This window comes from Dendrobates tinctorius, unplaced genomic scaffold, assembly GCF_039654945.1.
Source record: "Dendrobates tinctorius isolate UK_male_01 unplaced genomic scaffold, ASM3965494v1 ptg000054l, whole genome shotgun sequence".
Lineage (NCBI taxonomy): Eukaryota > Metazoa > Chordata > Amphibia > Anura > Dendrobatidae > Dendrobates > Dendrobates tinctorius.
In genome coordinates, this window is record NW_027361722.1 from 12,929,048 (window position 1) to 12,949,605 (window position 20,558).

The 20,558-nt window shown below is 43.0% G+C and overlaps 1 protein-coding gene across 2 annotated transcripts in view; it reads right to left on the reverse strand.

Annotated features, from left to right (window-relative positions):
• Window positions 1–10,276: 10,276 nt before the first annotated feature.
• Window positions 10,277–20,558, reverse strand: part of ARHGAP31 (Rho GTPase activating protein 31) — a 164,127-nt gene continuing 153,845 nt past the window's right edge. For both annotated transcript variants that reach the window (XM_073577095.1, XM_073577096.1), the window contains exons 10-12: window positions 16,379–17,041; window positions 15,718–15,944; window positions 10,277–15,167 (exon numbers count right to left, since the gene is read on the reverse strand). In XM_073577095.1, the coding sequence (XP_073433196.1) occupies window positions 13,005–15,167; window positions 15,718–15,944; window positions 16,379–17,041 (3,053 nt within the window). In that variant the 3' untranslated portion in view covers window positions 10,277–13,004. The remainder of the gene's footprint in view (window positions 15,168–15,717; window positions 15,945–16,378; window positions 17,042–20,558) is intronic.

The window sequence follows — 20,558 nt, forward strand, 5'->3', positions numbered from 1 at the left end:
GTGAAAAAAGTATTTATCAAAGGGGGATGTCACATCAGAATAACCCCGGTCCACCTTTCAAAGACGAGGATCCAGTAGGAGGAACAATCTGCATCAATTTTTGCTTACTGAAGCCCCCACATAACTCTCCATAAAGTGTAAAGGCTCCCACATAGCTCTCCTAATATTATAATGCCCCATCTCCACATAGCCCTCCTAATATTAACAACCTCCATATAGTTTAATGTGCTCCCCATAGTCCTCCATTCAGTATAATGTGCTCTCCATAGTCCTCCATTCAGTATAATGTGCTCTCCATAGTCCTCCATTCAGTATAATGTGCTCTCCATAGTCCTCCATTCAGTATAATGTGCTCCCCATTGTCCTCCATTCAGTATAATGTGCTCCCCATAGTCCTCCATTCAGTATAATGTGCTCCCCATAGTCCTCCATTCAGTATAGTGTGCTCCCCATAGTCCTCCATTCAGTATAATGTGCTCCCCATAGTCCTCCATTCAGTATAATGTGCTCCCCATAGTCCTCCATTCAGTATAGTGTGCTCCCCATAGTCCTCCATTCAGTATAATGTGCTCTCCATAGTCCTCCATTCAGTATAATGTGCTCTCCATAGTCCTCCATTCAGTATAATGTGCTCCCCATAGTCCTCCATTCAGTATAATGTGCTCCCCATAGTCCTCCATTCAGTATAATGTGCTCCCCATAGTCCTCCATTCAGTATAATGCGCTCCCCATAGTCCTCCATTCAGTATAATGCGCTCCCCATAGTCCTCCATTCAGTATAATGCGCTCCCCATAGTCCTCCATTCAGTATAATGTGCTCCCCATAGTCCTTGCAGTTTATGGCCACCACAATGAACTTGTGAGGGGAAAGAAAAAAGCAAAACCTAAAATAGTCTCCCCTCCTCCTATTTCCACTCGCTGCTCTGGTTTTCGCAGTGAACGTTCTGAAGCGCCGTACATCTCAGCGGGCGCCATGTAGTGCCGAGGAAGAGTGATGGTCCCAACTGTGATTGATACAGCAGAGCGTTCCGGATTTGGGTCCACGCCCTGCAGTCTCGGGGCATTTAATAATAATAATCTTTATTTATATAGCGCCAACATATTCCGCAGCGCCTTACAGTTTCAAAACACAAGTCATAAGTAACAACGCTAACAATGCAATAATTAAAGCAAAATAAGACGACCCTGCTCGTGAGAGCGTACAATCTACAATGAGGTGAGGGAGATAGAGTACAGGTGTGTATTTACAATGAAGGTCCAGCCATCTTGCAGGAGTGAAGGATGGATGGAGATAGTGAATGGGCTACGCACGCACACTTACACATAGAATGACTTTGATTAGTGAATGTGATAGGCCGCTCTGAACAGGTGTGTTTTGAGGGAGCGCCTAAAACTATGCAAATTGTGGATAGTCCTGATTTCTTGGGGTAGAGCATTCCAGAGGATAGGAGCAGCACGGGAGAAGTCTTGGAGTCGGGAGTGGGAGGTACGGATTAGTGCAGAGGTTAGTCGAAAGTCGTTTGCAGAGCGCAGCGATCGGCTAGGCCGATAGACAGAAATGAGAGAAGAGATGTAAGGGGGTGCCGCACTGTGGAGAGCTTTGTGGGTGAGAACAAGTACTTTGAATTGGATCCTATAATGAATGGGCAGCCAATGTAAGGACTGGCGAAGAGCGGACGCGTCCGAGTACCGATTACCCAGATGGACAATCCTGGCTGCTGCATTGAGTATGGACTGGAGAGGGGATAGTCGAGTGACGGGGAGGCCAATTAATAGAGCGTTGCAGTAATCCAGGCGAGAGTGGATCAATGCAACAGTGAGGGTTTTTGTTGTTTCCATAGTGAGAAAAGGGCGGATTCTAGAGATGTTCTTCAGGTGTAAGCGGCAAGAGCGGGCAAGGGATTGTATATGGGATGTAAAGGAGAGATTGGTGTCAAACATAACACCCAGACAGCGCACCTGCTGCCGGGGTGTTATTGTGGTACCACCCACAGAGAAGGAAATGTCAGATTTAGGGAGGTTAGTAGACGGCGGGAGCAGAAGAAGTTCAGTTTTGGAGAGGTTGAGTTTCAGATAGAGAGCGGACATGATATTGGAGACTGCGGACAGACAGTCACTGGCGTTCTGTAGTACAGCGGGGGTAAGGTCGGGGGAAGACGTGTATAGTTGTGTCATCAGCATAAAGATGGTACTGAAAGCCAAATCTGCTGATGGTCTGTCCAATTGGGGCCGTGTAGAGAGAGAAAAGAAGGGGGCCAAGGACTGAGCCCTGAGGTACCCCGACAGCAAGAGGAAGAGGAGATGACGTGGAGCCAGAGAACAAAACACTGAAGGAGCGGTCAGAGAGATAGGAAGAGAACCAGGAGAGTGCAGTGTCCTTAATGCCTAGTGACTGGAGCCTAGAGAGTAGGAGATGGTGGTCAACAGTATCGAAAGCTGCAGAAAGGTCAAGAAGAATGAGCAGAGAGTGGTCACCGTTACGTTTTGCTGTCAGAAGGTCATTGGTTACTTTGATGAGTGCAGTTTCAGTCGAATGTAGGGGGCGGAAGCCGGACTGTGAAGGGTCTAGAAGGGAGTGAATGGAGAGGTAACGGGTAAGGCGGGAGTAAACTAGGCGTTCCAAAAGTTTAGAGATGAAGGGGAGATTGGAGACTAGTCTGTAGTTTGTGCAGGATGGGTCGAGAGCAGGTTTCTTTTGTAGTGGAGTTACGATAGCGTGTTTGAAGGAGGATGGGAAAATGCCCGAGGAGAGGGAGAGATTAAAGATTGTAGTTAGGTGGGTTGTGACGACTGGAGAGAGAGACTGGAGGAGATGTGAGGAAATGGGGTCGGTAGTGCATGTAATCGGACGAGAAGAAGAGAGGAGTCTGGAGACTTCTTCTTCTGTTATGGGATCAAATGTGGAGAGTGAGCCAGGGGAGATGTAGGAAGGGATGGGTGTTTGCTGAAATTCCCTCACTACCAGCTCGCCTCTGACAACTCCTCCATGCGCCATCTAAGGGTACGTGCACACGCTGCGGATTGTAGTGCGGATTTGGCCGCACGGATTTTGTAAAATCCGCAGGTCAAAATACCTGCGGTTTTACCTGCGGATTGCTCTGCGGTTTTACCCTGCGATTTTTCATCTCAATGGAGGAGATGGTAAACCGTAGCGGAATCCGCAGAAAGAATTGACATGTCAATTCTTTCTGCGGTTTCAAAACCGCAGAAAAAAACGTGTGGAAAAATCTGCACTGCGGTTTTCTATTCCCACAGGGAATAATGGTACTGTACACCACAGCAGAATCTGCAGCGTGTGCACACAGCCTAATTTGTCCCTCTTTGTTTTCTTCAGAAGTGGGGAGGTACACCTAAATACTGAGTGTTAGGCCATGTTCAAACAGTCATGTGTTTCTGTGATTGATCCTGTGTGTACTTCGGCCTCCACTATCACAATACACCATATTGGACTCGCACACGACCAACATGACCGCCCTCCGCCAGGCTGACAGGAAAACGACGACTGCCTCAGTCATTTCGAACATTGCTGAGGTAAAAGGAAAGCTGAGCTGTGATTGGGTAAAAGGAAGTTGTGATTCTGTGGTAAAATGAAAGCAGAGCTCTGATTGGACGCTCTGGTAAAATGAAGGCTGAGCTCTGTCTGGTTTCTCTGGTAAGTAAAAGCTGTGCTCGGATTGGTTGCGATGGGCAGTGCAGAGTCTGACGGTTTTAACTGTCGGTCAGTTCTGAGGAATGCGGTACCGGTAAGGCCCGTTTCACACTTCAATTTTTTCTTGTCAGTTAAAATCCGCCAAAATGGCGGAAAGTGGATCCGTTGGTAACTGACGTTAACGGATGCCAGCGGACCGGTTTTTTTGACGGATCCGTTGGCTGAAGAATTTTAAAGGAACAGCAGTCCGGGGACGAGAGAGACAATTTTTTTTTTTTTTTTAACGTTCACCAGAAATGATTTCAGGGTTAATTTTCCGCCTGAGATCATTCCTCCGGGCATGTGCAGTACAAAAATGCGGATCCTTCAGCCAAAAAAAACATTACAATCTCCGTCGGGGCATGTCGGCGGATGAAGAAAAAAAATTAGCGGATCCGCAAAAAAACTGATCTGAAGGATTGCCATCCGTCAAGATCCGCCAGTAATGCAAGTCAATGGGAAAAAAAACGGATCCGCCAAACAAAATGGCGGCTCTTGACTGATGGGGGGGGGGGGGAAACTGTGAAACAGGCCTAAGTGACGAGGGCTGCGAATCGTTGCCCGGCCTGTAGATGGGTATGAGGAAGCAGGACACACACGTAAGTCATGAGCTCACCGTAGTGTGACCATTAGCCCCTTTAGTGCCAATTTTTTCACTTTAGTTTTTGATTTTTTTTGCGGGGGGGTGGGGTCTCCCCTTCTTCCAAGACCCTTTTATTTTCCACCCCCAATAGCCAAATGATTTTTATTTATTTTTTTTATTTTTTTTTTCCTCGACAGGTTGTAGTTTTGAATGACTCCATTCATTTTACCGTACAATGTACTGAGAAAAAAATAATTGGAGGGGCAAAATGGTGAAAAAACTCAAGTCCTCTTTTTTTTGTCAATTTTTGATTTAACGGCATTCATTTTAAGGTAAAAATCACTTGACAACATGATTCTCCAGAATAGTATGATGATGGCGACACCAAACGTGTACAGGGTTTTTTTGTTTTTTTTTGTGGTTTCAGAATGTTTTTCTTAGAATATTTTTATTTCTAAAATCACTATTTTCTGAGACCTATTTTCCGCTGATAGAGCTGTGTGACGGCTTGTTTATTTTGCATGTCGAGTTTACGGTTTTATTGATACCTTTTTTGGACTACATTTTATGTTTCGATCACTTTTTATTGCATTTTTGTGGGTCAAAATATGGCAAGACTGTGTTTTTTTTTTTTTTTTTCTTTACGATGTTGACCATAGGGATTAAATAATGTTTATATATTGACAGATTGTACTTATACAGAGGCAGATATAATAAAGCTAGTATTTTTTTTTTTTTTTTTTTTCTTTTTAGATGAAACGGGAGCAATTCAAACTTTTTAGGTTTTTTTTTTTCTTCAGTTTCCCACGGCAAATTAAAAAAAAAAAAAAAAAAAAGTATTGAACCTACGAGTGCTATAATATAGTGCATTAGCACGGTATTGGAGTATATAGTAGATATCAGTCTGCTTATGATGGCCAGCCGATGCACTGTTGGTGCTGATCTGCAATGCCACACACAACCTGTAGATATAGGTGGCGCTGTTTTAGAATGAAAGCAGCCATTTTTTTTTCTAATTGTAAACCCCTTTGTCCCTTTTTTTTTTTCTTATCTGCTTTACTCCTCAGCACATTGAGCCCAAAAGTTTTGCAGAGCTTAACTCCCCATAGGGTCTGAGGCTGTAAAATGGCCACTAAGATGCATCTGCTACACTTACTACATCACAAAGATGCCTATTAATTCTAATTCAGACCTTTAATATCTGTCCCAAGTTGTAAAATATTCTGCCCTTCTCTGTGAATCTTTCACAGGGTTTGCGAGGGATCAGTTTTATAGATAATGGGGCCTGATTTCACTGCAAATTTTTAGAATACCGCCTTATGATACCATAAACTACACCGCCATATAGGAACAGTAATGTATCTGTGACAGTAGGATGCCTCCTGTATCCACCATATTATACTGACATGTGACCGCCCCAGGGTAAACATTAAAGATATTCTGAGTATGGAGATATCTGGAGCAGAAACCTGTAGAGCAGGATTCTCTGACTGTGGCTTTATGTGAGAAATTGTCCAATCCGCTCTGTTTTCTGCTCAGATTAGCATGAAAGAACTGATACTTTATAAGATCCTCCCATTACATCGGCAGGGGGGTGTCATAAAACTTATTTACCTGGGCTGTAGGTAATGCAGACTATTCCTCCTGTGGTACCTAGCACTGCTATAAGGATAGAGAGGGGCACCTAATATGTGTAGATGAGAAGATGGTGGTTCTCTACCATGGTATCACACATGATAGGATTACATACATGACTCATCAGACAGTATCACATAAAATGGGATTAGATACACGTCTTGGCAGACAGTATCAGGCATGGCGAGATTAGATGCACAGCTTGGCAGATAGTACGACACATGGTGGGATTAGATACATGACTTGGGAGATGATATTCTATCTAATCCCACCATGTGTCGTGCTATCTGCCAAGCTGTGCATCTAATCGTCATGCATGATACTGTCTGCCGAGCTGTGTATCATGCATGATGGGATTAGATACACAGCTCATGGACAGGATCATGCATGGCGGGATTAGATACACTGCCCAGCACAGAGTATGAATACACAAAGACCCCAAATTGTTTTTTGGTGAGCACCCCCTTTTTCCACCATGTGGACGATATTCTCTTGTTGACCATATACTTTTATTATAGGAATGTGATGTATATGTGTGAGGAGTACTAGAATATATACGAGGAAGCCTTGGGTGTTTGAGGTGAGAGCCAGTGCTCTTACTGTAGCTCTTATTCATTCTCGTCTGGACTAGAGTTGAGGGAATTTGTTCGCATTCGGTTCCGAATACGATTGGCAACTAATATTGTTTTTGCAATATTCATCGAACACAGCCGAACATCATTAGACTCAACGAGAGTAGAACTTACCGAATATGTTCGGAACCGATCATCAAACTTACATTCGGCACAAATAGGGTACCAATATGGCAAATTCAGATTCGGCAATCAAATCTGAACAAATTTGCTCAACTCTTGTAATGGTCCAGACAACTCTACTAATCGGTCCTGAATGCAGCAGGAAGAATCGTATTCCTTTCCAACCGCTACAACAGTGCCTCCACCCTGTGTCAGTCATTGCACTAGTTACCCATCCAATACAGAGTTAAATATAAAATAATCACACCCACCCACAAAGCGCTCCACAGTTCAGCACCACCCTACATCTCCTCCCTTGTCCTGAGTCTACCACTCTACCCGTGCACTCCGTTCTGCTAATAACGTAAGACTTAGGGTAAGCGCACATGTTGCAGATTGTGCTGCGAATTTTTCAGCGCGGATTTGGCAAAATCCGCAGGTCAAAAGACCTGCGGATTAGCCTGCGGTTTGACACCTGCAACAGATGGCAAACCACTGCAGAATCCGCACAAAGAAGTGACATGCTGCGGATTTGAACGCGCGGAAAAATCCGCAGCATGTGCACTGCGGTTTTCATTTTACACAGAAAATAAAGGTACTGTACAACGCAGCAGAAACTGCTGCGGATCTGCAGGGCCAAATCCGCTGCAGATCCACAGTGTGTGCACATACCCTAACATTCTCAGTAATCCGAACCTGCCATTCCCACCTCCAAGACTTCTTGCTTGCGCCAATTCTTTGAAATGCATTACCAAGGACAATTTGATTTTATTCCCAATACCCACAATTTTATGCAGTCCCTAATTTTTTTAAACTGGCCTATCCCCTCACCTCACTTATCGAACTATCCCTGTTTTGCCCATACATTTTCTTAAAAATCAGGACCCTCGTAGCATCTGTTCACACTCTGTCTATGTACTTAATAGCCCTCTATGTCTGTACTGTACACACTGGCTGGAGCCCAGATCATGCATCATTATATGAATACCCTATTACTATATTGATGGCTGGACCCAACAATGCAAGCTCTTTTTTAACTTTTACCTTTCGTGTCCCCCTATTTCCTCATAGATTGTAGTTTGGGAGTACAGTTGAGCAAATTTGTTTGGATTTGGTCGTCGAATCTGAATTTGTCATATTCTTGCCATATTGGTACCCTATTTGTGCCGAATGTATGTTTGATGATCAGTTGCAAACATATGCGATAAATTCTGCACTCATTGACTGTAATGACGTTCGGCTGTGTTTGACGAATAATGCAAAAACAATACTCGCTGCCGATCGTATTCGGAACCGAATCCGAACAAATTCGCTCAACTCTACTTCTGAGTAGCACGACCCTCACTCCTTTTGGTATCTGTTGAATTCTGTGTTTATTCTGTAATGTCTTTATTGTCTGTACGAGTCCCCTCTAAATTGTAAAGTGCTGCAGAACATATTAACTCTATAGAAATGATTATTAGATTTATAGGCTGCAGAGTTGTGATCTTAGTGGTGCAGTATCTATTATGTAGCTGAGCAGAACAAAAGCTTATTGCACTTGTTTAGGGTCAAAAATGGCTGCATTTCATTGCTGCATTCTGTGTGTGCTCAGTGTCTGTTGTAAATGCTCCATGTCTGTGGTGAGTGCTCTGTGGCTGTGGTGTGTGTGCTCTGTGTCTGTGCCTGTTGTAAATGCTCCATGTTTGTGGTGTGAGTGCTCTGTGCCTGTGGTGAGTGCTCTGTGCCTGTGGTGTGAGTGCTTCATGTCTGTGGTGTGAGTGCTTCATGTCTGTGGTGTGAGTGCTCTGTGTCTGTGGTGTGTGTGCTTTGTGCTCTGTGCCTGTTGTAAATGCTCCATGTCTGTGGTGTGAGTGCTCTGTGCCTGTGGTGAGTGCTCTGTGCCTGTGGTGAGTGCTCCGTGTCTGTATGTGTTCTCTGTGGTGTGTGTGCTCTGTGCCTGTGGTGAGTGCTCTGCCTGTTGTAAATGCTCCATGTCTGTGGTGTGAGTGCTGTGTCTGTGGTGTGTGTGTTCTGTGCCTGTGGTAAATGCTCCATGTCTGTGGTGTGAGTGCTCTGTGCCTGTGGTGAGTGCTCTGTACCTGTAGTGTGTGTGCTCTGTGCCTGTGGTGTGTGCGTTCTGTGCCTGTGGTGTGTGCTCAGTGTCTGTGGTGAGTGCTCTGTGCCTGTGGTGTGTGTGCTCTGTGCCTGTGGTGTGTGTGCTCTGTGCCTGTGGTGAGTGCTCCATGTCTGTGGTGTGAGTGCTCTGTGTCTGTGGTGAGTTCTCTGTTGCCTGTGGTGTGTGCTCTGTGCTTGTGGTGTGTGTGCTCTGTGCCTGTGGTGTGTGCCTGTGCTGTGTGCTGTGTCTGTGGTGAGTGTTCTGTGCCTGTGGTGTGTGTGCTTGGTGTCTGTGGTGAGTGCTCTGTGCCTGTGGTGAGTGCTCTGTGCCTGTGGTGTGTGTGCTCTGTGCCTGTGGTGTGTGCGCTCTGTGGTGTGTGCTCAGTGCCTGTGGTGTGTGCGCTCTGTGGTGTGTGCTCAGTGCCTGTGGTTTGTGTGCTCTGTGTCTGTGGTGTGAGTGCTCTGTGTCTGTGGTGTGAGTGCTCTGTGTCTGTGGTGTGTGTGTCTGTGGTGTGTGTGCTCTGTGGTATGTGTGCTCTGTGGTGAGTGCTCTGTGCCTGTGGTGTGTGTGCTGTGGTGAGTGCTCTGTGCCTGTGGTGTGTGTGCTCTGTGCCTGTGGTGTGTGTGCTCAGTGCCTGTGGTGTGTGTGCTCAGTGCCTGTGGTGTGTGTGCTCAGTGCCTGTGGTGTGAGTGCTCTGTGTCTGTGGTGTGAGTGCTCTGTGTCTGTGGTGTGTGTGCTTGGTGTCTGTGGTGTGAGTGCTCGGTGTCTGTAGTGTGTGAGCTGTGTGCTCTGTGGTGAGTGCTCTGTGCCTGTGGTGTGTGTGCTCTGTACCTGTGGTGTGTGTGCCCTGTGGTGTGTGTGCTCTGTGCCTGTGGTGTGTGCGCTGTCTTTGTGGTGAGTGCTCTGTGTCTGTTGTGAGTGCTCTGTGTCTGTGGTGTGTGTGCCCTGTGTCTTTGGTGTGCGCGCTCTGTGCCTGTGGTGTGTGTGCTCTGTGCCTGTGGTGTGTGCGCTGTCTTTGTGGTGAGTGCTCTGTGTCTGTGTTGTGTGTGCTCTGCGCCTGTGGTGTGTGTGTGCTCTGCCTGTTGTGAGTGCTCTGTGTTTGTGGTGTGTGTGCCCTGTGTCTTTGGTGTGCGCGCTCTGTGCCTGTGGTGTGTGTGATCTGTGTGTGTGGTGTGTGTGCTCTGTGCCTGTGGTGTGTGCGCTGTCTTTGTGGTGAGTGCTCTGTGTCTGTGGTGAGTGCTCTGTGTCTGTGTTGTGTGTGCTCTGTGTCTGTGTTGTGTGTGCTCTGCGCCTGTGGTGTGTGTGCTCTGCCTGTTGTGAGTGCTCTGTGTCTGTGGTGTGTGTGCCCTGTGTCTTTGGTGTGCGCGCTCTGTGCCTGTGGTGTGTGTGATCTGTGCCTGTGGTGTGTGTGATCTGTGCCTGTGGTGTGTGTGCTCTGTGCGTGTGGTGTGTGCGCTCTGTGCCTGTGGTGAATGCTCCTCATAATGCATTCATTTAATTTTTTTTAACGAATTGCAATGGACAAATGGAGGCGACCATTTTTTCGTATAAAATTTTTTATTTTCCAGACCAAATTGCAATAAAAACTGGACTGAGATAACACGATAAAAAAAAATTGCAAACCATCTGAAGTTTAGCCACCAGGGGGCACTGCTCAGCTTAAAAAGCCCAGACAAGCCTCTGGGTGCGCTGAGCAGGGCCGAGGTCCCCATCAGTGTTTGCATATTCCCCTCACCAGGAGATTTACATTAAAGCTTCATCCACAGATTCCAGTTTTATCTGAATGCGAGAAAAAATACAATCAAATTAGCACCGCTGTTTGCAAGTCGTCTGGTCCAGTTGTGGCTTCTTCTTCACAGCCCCATCTCCTCCTCTTATATATATTTACTTATATTCTTGTTATTTATATTATTATTATACACTTCAGAGACACGGCGCAGATACATCACAAATACAAAGACCGCTTACTGTGTACATACAGTATAATACACCACTCCCCCACATCCGTATCTGACAACGGTTTGACGGAATCTCTAGCAAATTACAATGTATGAAGTTGTCAGCAAATATCACTCCTGAGATGGATTTATATTGGGAAAATCAAATTAAAATTGAAAACATCTTTCCAGCAAAGGTAACTAAGATTTAGTGTGTAGAGATTTATGACGTCAGTTATAATGCAGCTTTCCCTAGATATGTTGGTTTGTTCTTGTATGTTCATTTAATCAAACATCAAAAAGATTTACTCATAAATGTACTATATTATACTCCTTTATTCTTGTACATACAGGCAGTATTATAATAGTTATATTCTTGTACATACAGGGCAGTTTTATTCTTTTACATAGGAGCAGTATTATAGTAGTTTTATTCTTGTACATAGGGGCAGTATTATAGTAGTTATATTCTTGTACATAGGAGCAGTATTATAGTAGTTATATTCTTTTACATAGGAGAAGTATTATAGTAGTTATATTCTTGTACATAGGGGCAGTATTATAGAAGTTATATTCTTGTACATAGGGGCAGTATTATAGTAGTTTTATTCTTTTACATAGGGGCTGTATTATAGTAGTTATATTCTTGTACATAGGAGCAGTATTATAGTAGTTATTTTCTTGTACATAGGAGCAGTATTATAGTAGTTATATTCTTGTACATAGGGGGCAGTATTATAGTAGTTATATTCTTGTACATAGGGGCAGTAATATAGTAGTTATATTCTTGTACATAGGGGCAGTATTATAGTAGTTATATTCTTGTACATGGGACAGTATTATAGTAGTTATATTCTTGAACATAGGAGCAGTATTATAGTAGTTATATTCTTGTACATAGGGGTAGTATTATAGTAGTTATAATCTTGTACATAGGGGGCAGTATTATAGTAGTTATAATCTTGTACATAGGGGTAGTATTATAGTAGTTATAGTCTTGTACATAGGGGGCAGTATTATAGTAGTTATAATCTTGTACATAGGGACAGTATTACAGTAATTGTATTGTTGCACATAGGGCAGTATTATATTAGTTATATCACACAGGGGCAGTGTTTTACCTCATAGATCTTATCTGTAAGGGAAAGTTTTATAGAATATAATCCTGCTAATGTTCTTGCACATAGGGGGCAGTGTTGTAGTTACATGGGGACACTATTATGGTAGATATATTATTGGACATTGATGGCAGTATTATAGTAGTTGTATCCTTGCACTTATATGGTAGAAGCTGTAATTAATGGGCAGTTGTAAAACCTTCCACTATGCAAAAAATTATAAGCAATAACTGATAGGAAAAGGGTTTTTTTTGGATATAGAGATGTATTTCTACACTTACAAGTGCATTTACTTTGTGAGTTACTAATTTGAATCATACAAGGGAAACAAAACAACATATTTAGCAAAACTTGCATAATCACAAACTATAAATCTAGGTGAAGTTTCTAATGCTTTACTATCATTGGGACTCTTATCAGAAAACAATCCACAAAACCGTCTTCCGGCAAATCTCAGGGTCACACCAACAATTGCCATTGTTTGGAGTGGCTGCTAAGTTGGACATCAAGTACTGGAAAAATGAGAACAAGCCCAACATCCGTTCCATCCATTGGTGACCATAGTCAAACAAGATATCAAATGAGCCGTATAATTGACTACTGTATGGCCACTTGTAGGCAAAGGTCTTCTTCTGACCCCATCACTCCCACTAATAAGGAATAATTATGTATCTCAGGTAATGTAACTTGAGGAAAGCATAGTCCTAGACAGCCGAGCCGGTGGCTTTGAAAGCTTATAAGCTTATCATTATATTCATATACAACATCCTTAGAAATAAAGTCATTTTACTTAAAAAAATAATAATTAAATATTTCAAAAATAAGATGTTTGCATTCTTCAAAAATTCACACGTCTACAATATGGCCGCCTTGATTGTGAGTGAGAAGATGCCGTTTCCACCTCTTGTTTAGGTTGAGAGGATCTTACATTTTTGATGTTTTTTTCAAAGTGCTTTGGATACAGATACAAACTTTTTGGAAAAGCATGCTAAGTATACAGTGACCACTTTGTAGTATTTTACATATCGATTAGTCTGATCATGTGAACTGCACTGCAGCTATATAGTATTGTTAATATTTAGAGAAAGGGAAGTAAATAGTAAAAGAAAAAAACGCAAAATCACCCAGAAAAGTTTTTACATGGAAAACCTTTTTTTTTCATTGAATATTTAAGTCCTTCCACATTGAAATTAGAACCTTCATTGAAGATGTCACTCAATTTGTCTTCCACTTCGACTGTCCAGGATGACAGATCTCCTTTGAGGTTGGTAAAAACAACTTGTGGATGTCTCAAGTCTTTGACCATTTTTGGGGATTGTCATCTTATTCCTGAGTATAACCCCATCTGGCGTTCTTTGGTTCTCACCCGTGGATTCTTGGTTTGTCTGGGTTTGGCTCTTAATAGGACTCAGAAGAATTTTTGTGTCAATGGCAGGGTGATCCATAATGGGAAAAGGTGGACTGAACAGGATTAGACTCTGAGGTCTTCCAGATCTTGCTCGAAATGAAGACCTCGAAAGTCCAGAAGATCGTTCCATTTTGGATGATAATGGTGTATCTCCTGCAGCTTCCCCATCGGAAATCCGCTTCCTTCGGAGGACTGGGGCATCTTGAAGAATGCTATGATTGATATCTGTGGATGAATTCAAACCGGAATGATGGGAATTATCTACAGTAATTGGGTCATTGTTTTCCTTCTCTTCTACAAGTTTGACCTCGGTTTTTAGACTCTTTGGAACGTCGTTATGTCCAGTCAATGGTGGCAGAGGCTGCTTTGGTCTCTGGTCAGGTTCACTCACTACATCTTTTTTCTCCAGATCTGGAACTTCGGACTCCGCATTTACTGTCTGCAAAGGTTGCGGTATTTGAGTGTACTGAACTTTTGGTGGTATGACTGGTACTGCTTTGGCTTGACACATTTTTATCATGAACGATGCCCTAACTGCTGATACACTCACGGGAGCAGAATTGCGCCGACTCATGGGATGGTGATTTGTTGATTTATAGTCTACGGACGTACTTTGACTAGGTAAGGATGGTTTCTCATTTAGACTTTTTGACCGGTCATACAGAGCTATTGTCGACACTGTACTTGACTGGTGAACCTGTTGACTCTTTGGCACTATATAATCAGGAGGGTTTGAATTTTCAAAAGTAAAAATAATAGCTCCTGATGTAGAGGCAGCGTCCATGGTCAAAGATGATGGTCGCGTTTTTGATTTTTCTGAGACTTCTTTGTCATTACCAATATTGTTTTCGATTGGCTCGACCTGATTACAAACCTTAGGTGGCATTTGAATATCCTGGGCATTTGACAAATTATCCATATCATTTAAGGGTATGGTAGAGTTTTGGTGTGCACCATCCCTTACCCATGACAAATTTACCATAGATTTCAAATATGGACTCATTTCATTATTAATAGGGCAGCAATCACTCTTATTTCCAATTAACGGCACCTCAGGAAGATTATGTATTACTTGGCAATGTCTTGGTTCTCTCTGCATGTTTAGATTGAATATTTGATCAGTCCTTGTTCTTATATATGAACCTCCATCTGCTTTCATTTCAGCAACTTTCATGGTCCACTGACTCGCCCTTGTGTCTTTACTGTCCAGAGATAAACTACGAGTGAACTCTGGCCTTTTGTACAATTCTCCTGTGGTTCCTCTCCTTTTTGGTGGTATGGCTGGTGCCTTCTCAAAAAAGTTCTTTAATTTTGGAGAATGTAGTGGACTTGTTACCCAGTGGTGATCTTCCCAAAATTCTTCAAGCTCGAATGTGTGTACACTTTCCACCTCAAGATCATAGTCATCATTGTCCAAAGACTCACTTGACTTTCTTTCATCAACCTTATCTTCTAAATTTTCTACTTTTTCTAGATCCACACTCATCTCCAACTTTTTGCCACATTCCTTTTTTGCTCCTTTTTCTATAGTTGCATCCTCTTTGTCTGACCTATCAGGAACCAGTTTTGCTGAGCTTCGAAGAGTCTGTAACTTTGAAGGTGGGTGATCGATAACCGGTTGATCCTGCACTGTGGTTTCCTGGGACTCTTGAGGTACAGTATTGCTTCTTTCCAGTTTATTTGTAACTGAAGGAATGAGGCTATCCTTCTGAGATTTGGCATCTTTTTTCACACCATCAGCATCTACAGATTCCGAAATTAATTCCGTATGAAGACTAGATAAGACATCAGTGACGCCATCTGATTCTACTTTAAGATTAGTTGCACTAAGAGGTGACGGAGTTCTCTTAGGATCCATGGTACTTTCTGAATGGGTTGAAAGGTCTTCCTCGGACTCGGTAATCTTTAGCTCTTGTTGGATATTTGACCAAAGGGGGTCCAGAAGATTGATGGAGGTGTCATCATCCTTAAAAAAAAAAAAAGAAAACATATACGAAAGCAGAAGATTAAAACTTGGCAAACGCAATAAAAAGCAAAACTTATTAAATGGGTATTCCTATCTTTATACTCAGATATTCATATCCATTGAAGATTTATGGGCCGCTCACAACAAAAAAATGAGAACAGGTATATCCTGAACCCTGTTCCACATGATAACTTATAGGATACAGAATGCAGAGAGCCCAGAACATAAGGGACCACGGCTTCATTCTCTCTCTGCCTTGATGCTACAGACAAAGGCCTCCTCTTAAGGCAGAAAAGGAGACATACATTTAAGACACAATAATGAAAAACACCTATAAAGGGTATTCAAATGTTGCCTCAGCTAGATATCCTTGTACTAATCTCAGAGAGGAGAGGTAGTGCATAGTACCCTTGCACTTACATGCGTACTTTGTAGTGGACTTTCTCTAGAGAAACTAGACAATCTCATGGCTGTAAACTGTATTTCAAGGTCCAGTCTAGTTTGAGACTCTCAATTTAGTCTCAATCAGCTCAAACACATTATTACGCACCTGGTCATTCAAGAACAGATCATCTAGATCACTTAAAGTCTTCTCTTCGACAGGTGAATTGACAGGTTCTGGTTTCTTTGGCTCCAAGTCTTTGACTACAGGCAGCTCATTGATAGACACAAATGTGTGCTCAATCGGCCTCCTGTCCGATGCCGAGCTGGGCAATATGTCTGGTAATTGGGACATTTCTAGCAAAATTTCCTTGAGAGTCAGGGTTCGATCATCTTCTGCAAGTACAAAACACAAAAATTACTTACTGGAAAAAATAATTATGACAACATGGATCATCTTTGAAGAAATGTAAAAAGACAAAAACTAAAAAGGGTTGGAGATGATCATCGCAATGATATGCCAATGTGTCCAACCTTACCTTTCCTCATGATACACATCAATACAATATCACAACAAGTCAGCAAAAATCCTTGACAAGGTGTAATTCATATCACAATCGCTGGATGTTCACATATAGACACATATTGCATAAACATCTCCCAACAGAGTATCAGAAAATCATATTTTTTTCCATAGCTGGTCATCTCATGACACTCATCCTGGGAAATGTTGAACCATGAGGAATGGTAAGGAAGGACACATCTGTACATACTCCTGAGACCCAGAGAGAAGACGTTATGGAAAGTCATTACTCACTATCCAGCATTACCTTCAAACAAATCTGGGCTAAGGTCTTTAAGACATGGTCTCCTAGGTTCATGCATTCTAACTGGTTCAGCCACATCTGGAAATCCAGGTCCTGTTTTAAGTCCACTTTTGGTAATAGAATCTGCACCAGGGGATTTGGGACCGGCATCTGGCTCTAGCAGAGGTAGCTCCTCCAGGCTGGAGAGAAGATGGCGTTCCTTGGAATTGGCTCTGCAAGGAGTACTGTTGGCATTGATGACTGCAGAGACACGTAGAGGAACTGAGACAGCAAACGGTTCTGAGATGTTAAGAGCTTTACGTTGGTGTCTGGGTGAGGCTTCCAAAGGAAACAGACTGCCCGGAAAACCAGATTTGGTGGATCCTTCACTTGAAGTATAAAACATCTTCCTTCCTTTAGGAGAGTTTTGCTCATTGTCCAGTTCATCACCGATCCGGAATACTTTCATCTGTTCAGGTGGGGGTTTCACCAGCGGAGTCTTGTGTGTAGTTTTGTCTTGGGAAGAGCCACCTCTAGCACCAATGGCTTCTTCGCTGTCCCATTCACTGTCTTGCTTGCTTACATCATAAGCGCTACCAGACCCAGAAGCTCGAGACCTGAGGACTGGAATAAAGAAGCCGCCAGCGCCCACAGGTCTCTTGAATCGGCCTGCTTTCTCGTCTTCACCTTGAAGGAAAAAAAAAGTAAAAAAAAGTGGGGGTTTTATTGTACCCATTCTGGCAAATTACCCTCATTACAGTAGAATAATTAATATACCAAAATTAGTCCAAAAACTAAATAAATTCTGGCACTTCTACATAATAGCAAACAAAACGTTCATCAGATCTATATCAAATTGCTAGATCCAAAAAACAGGAAGAGATCCAGTATGAATAAAAATCCAATTTTGATTGATCAATAGATTAAAAAAGTTTTAAAACAACAAACATGCCCAGCAGGAGGCGCTCATACACCAATAAATATGTTAACACAGTGAGTACAATATTAAACATGCTTCTATATTCTGTGCGGAAAGAACAAACAATATACTTTTTCCAACATATATATTAATTAACCCATAGACATATAGATAATTATAATGGCAATGCAATTCATTCAAATATGCAGCCACATGAAAACATTTATTCCATGTCTCCCTGAGTTATATTGCTCTGAATCTTGGAGGGTTTCAAGCATAATAGGATTCCACCAGCTACAGCTTAAATCATTCAATAAATAATACCTGTGAACTATCCTATGACATCACCAGAGACTCTAGCGCATGCCCAGATCTACAGTGTTCTGAGAGGTCACATTATAGGTCACAGGACGGTTCACTTCCTTCACATAGCACAGTAGAGCTGGGCATGCGCTAGAGTCTCTGGTGATGTCATAGGATAGTTCACGCCCATATTATCTCATTATGTCTTCTTATTGGTCCTTGGGGGTATTTAACACACAGCGCCCACCACTGAGACACGCCCCCGGAAGATGCAAGGGCGAAACGCACGTTGGGGTGAGGGAGGCAGCGCCACTTACATCTATCATCACTCTGGTCATCACAGGTATTATTTATTGAATGATTTAAGCTGTATGTGGTGGAATCCTATTATGCTTGAAACCCTCCAAGATTCAGAGCAATATAACTCAGGGAGACATGGAATAAATGTTTTCATGTGGCTGCATATTTGAAAGAATTGCATTGCCATTATAATTATCTATATGTCTATGGGTTAATTAATATATATGTTGGAGAAAGTATATTGTTGGTCCTTTCCGCACAGAATATAGAAGTGTGTTTAATATTGTACTCACTGTGTTACCATATTTATTGGTGTATGAGTGCCTCCTGCTGGGCATGTTTGTTATTTTAAAACTTTTTTAATCTATTGATCAATAAAAATTGGATTTTTATTCATACTGGATCTCTTCCTGTTTTTTGGATCTAGCAATGATATAGATCTGATTAACGTTTCCTTTGCTAGTAGAATAATTAAATAATAATGTAATATACACTAAATCATGTCATTATTGGATGAATTACTAAACAAGGGATGTCCCATCATAGAAAGAAATGGCATCATAAGTTCAAGTTCTGATTGGTAGGTGTCCAACTGTAAATAGACAGATACAGATCTTGATAGAGAGTGGTGACATCACTGAGAATGCAGCCTAACCATTCACTAGAGAGCGGTGACATCACTGAGAATGCAGCATATCCATTCACTAGAGAGCAGTGACATCAGTGAGAATGCAGCCTATCCATTCACTAGAGTGCGCTGACATCACTGAGAATGCAGCCTATCCATTCACTAGAGAGCAGTGACAACACTGAGAATGCAGCCTATGCATTCACTAGAGCGCGCTGACATCACTGAGAATGCAGCATATCCATTCACTAGAGAGCAGTAACATCACTGAGAATGCAGCCTATTCATTCACTAGAGCGCGCTGACATCACCGAGAATGCAGCATATCCATTCACTAGAGAGCGGTGACATCACTGAGAATGCAGCCTATCCATTCACTAGAGAGCAGTGACATCACTGAGAATACAGCCTATCCATCACTAGAGAGCAGTGACATCACTGAGAATGCAGCCTATCCATCACTAGAGAACGGTGACATCACTGAGAATGCAGCCTATCCATCACTAGAGAGCAGTGACATCACTGAGAATGCAGCCTATCCATCACTAGAGAACGGTGACATCACTGAGAATGCAGCCTATCCATTCACTAAAGAGCGGTGACATCACTGAGATTGCATCCTATCCATTCACTAGAGAGCGCTGACGTTACTGAGAATGCAGCCTATCCATCACAAGAGAGCAGTGACATCACTGAGAATGCAGCCTATCCATTCACTAAAGAGCGGTGACATCACTGAGAATGCAGCCTATCCATCACTAGAGAGCGGTGACATCACTGAGAATGGAGCCTATCCATCACTAGAGAGTGGTGACATCACTGAGATTGCATCCTATCCATTCACTAGAGAGCGCTGACGTCACTGAGAATGCAGCCTATCCATTCACTAGAGAGCAGAGACATCACTGAGAATACAGCCTATCCATCACTAGAGAGCAGAGACATCACTGAGAATACAGCCTATCCATCACTATAGAGCAGTGACATCACTGAGAATGCAGCCTATCCATCACTAGAGAGCAGTAACATCACTGAGAATGCAGCCAATCCATTCACTAGAGAGCAGTGTCATCACTGAGATTGCAGCCTATCCATTCACTAGAGAGCGGTGACATCACTGAGAATGCAGAGAATGCAGCCTATCCATCACTAGAGAGCAGTGACATCACTGAGAATGCAGCATATCCATTCACTAGAGAGCAGTGACATCAATGAGAATGCAGCCTATTCATTCACTAGAGCGCGCTGACATCAATGAGAATGCAGCCTATTCATTCACTAGAGCGCGCTGACATCACCGAGAATGCAGCATATCCATTCACTAGAGAGCAGTGACATCAGTGAGAATGCAGCCTATCCATTCACTAGAGCGCGCTGACATCACCGAGAATGCAGCATATCCATTCACTAGAGAGCGGTGACATCACTGAGAATGCAGCCTATCCATTCACTAGAGAGCAGTAACATCACTGAGAATACAGCCTATCCATCACTAGAGAGCAGTGACATCACTGAGAATACAGCCTATCCATCACTAGGGAACGGTGACATCACTGAGAATGCAGCCTATCCATTCACTAAAGAGCGGTGACATCACTGAGATTGCATCCTATCCATTCACTAGAGAGCGCTGACGTTACTGAGAATGCAGCCTATCCATTCACTAGAGAGTGGTGACATCACTGAGATTGCAGCCTATCTATTCACTAGAGAGCGGTGACACTGAGAATGCAGCCTATCCATCACTAGAGAGCGGTGACATCACTGAGAATGCAGCCTATCCATTCACTAGAGAGCGGTGACATCACTGAAAATGTAGCCTATCCATCACTAGAGAGCGGTGACATCACTGAGAATGCAGCCTATCCATCACTAGAGAGCGGTGACATCACTGAGAATGCAGCCTATCCATTCACTAGAGAGCGGTGACATCACTGAGAATGCAGCCTATCCACTCACTAGAGCGCGCTGACATCACTGAGAATGCAGCCTATCCATTCACTAGAGAGCAGTGACATCACTGAGAATGCAGCCTATCCATTCACTAGAGAGCA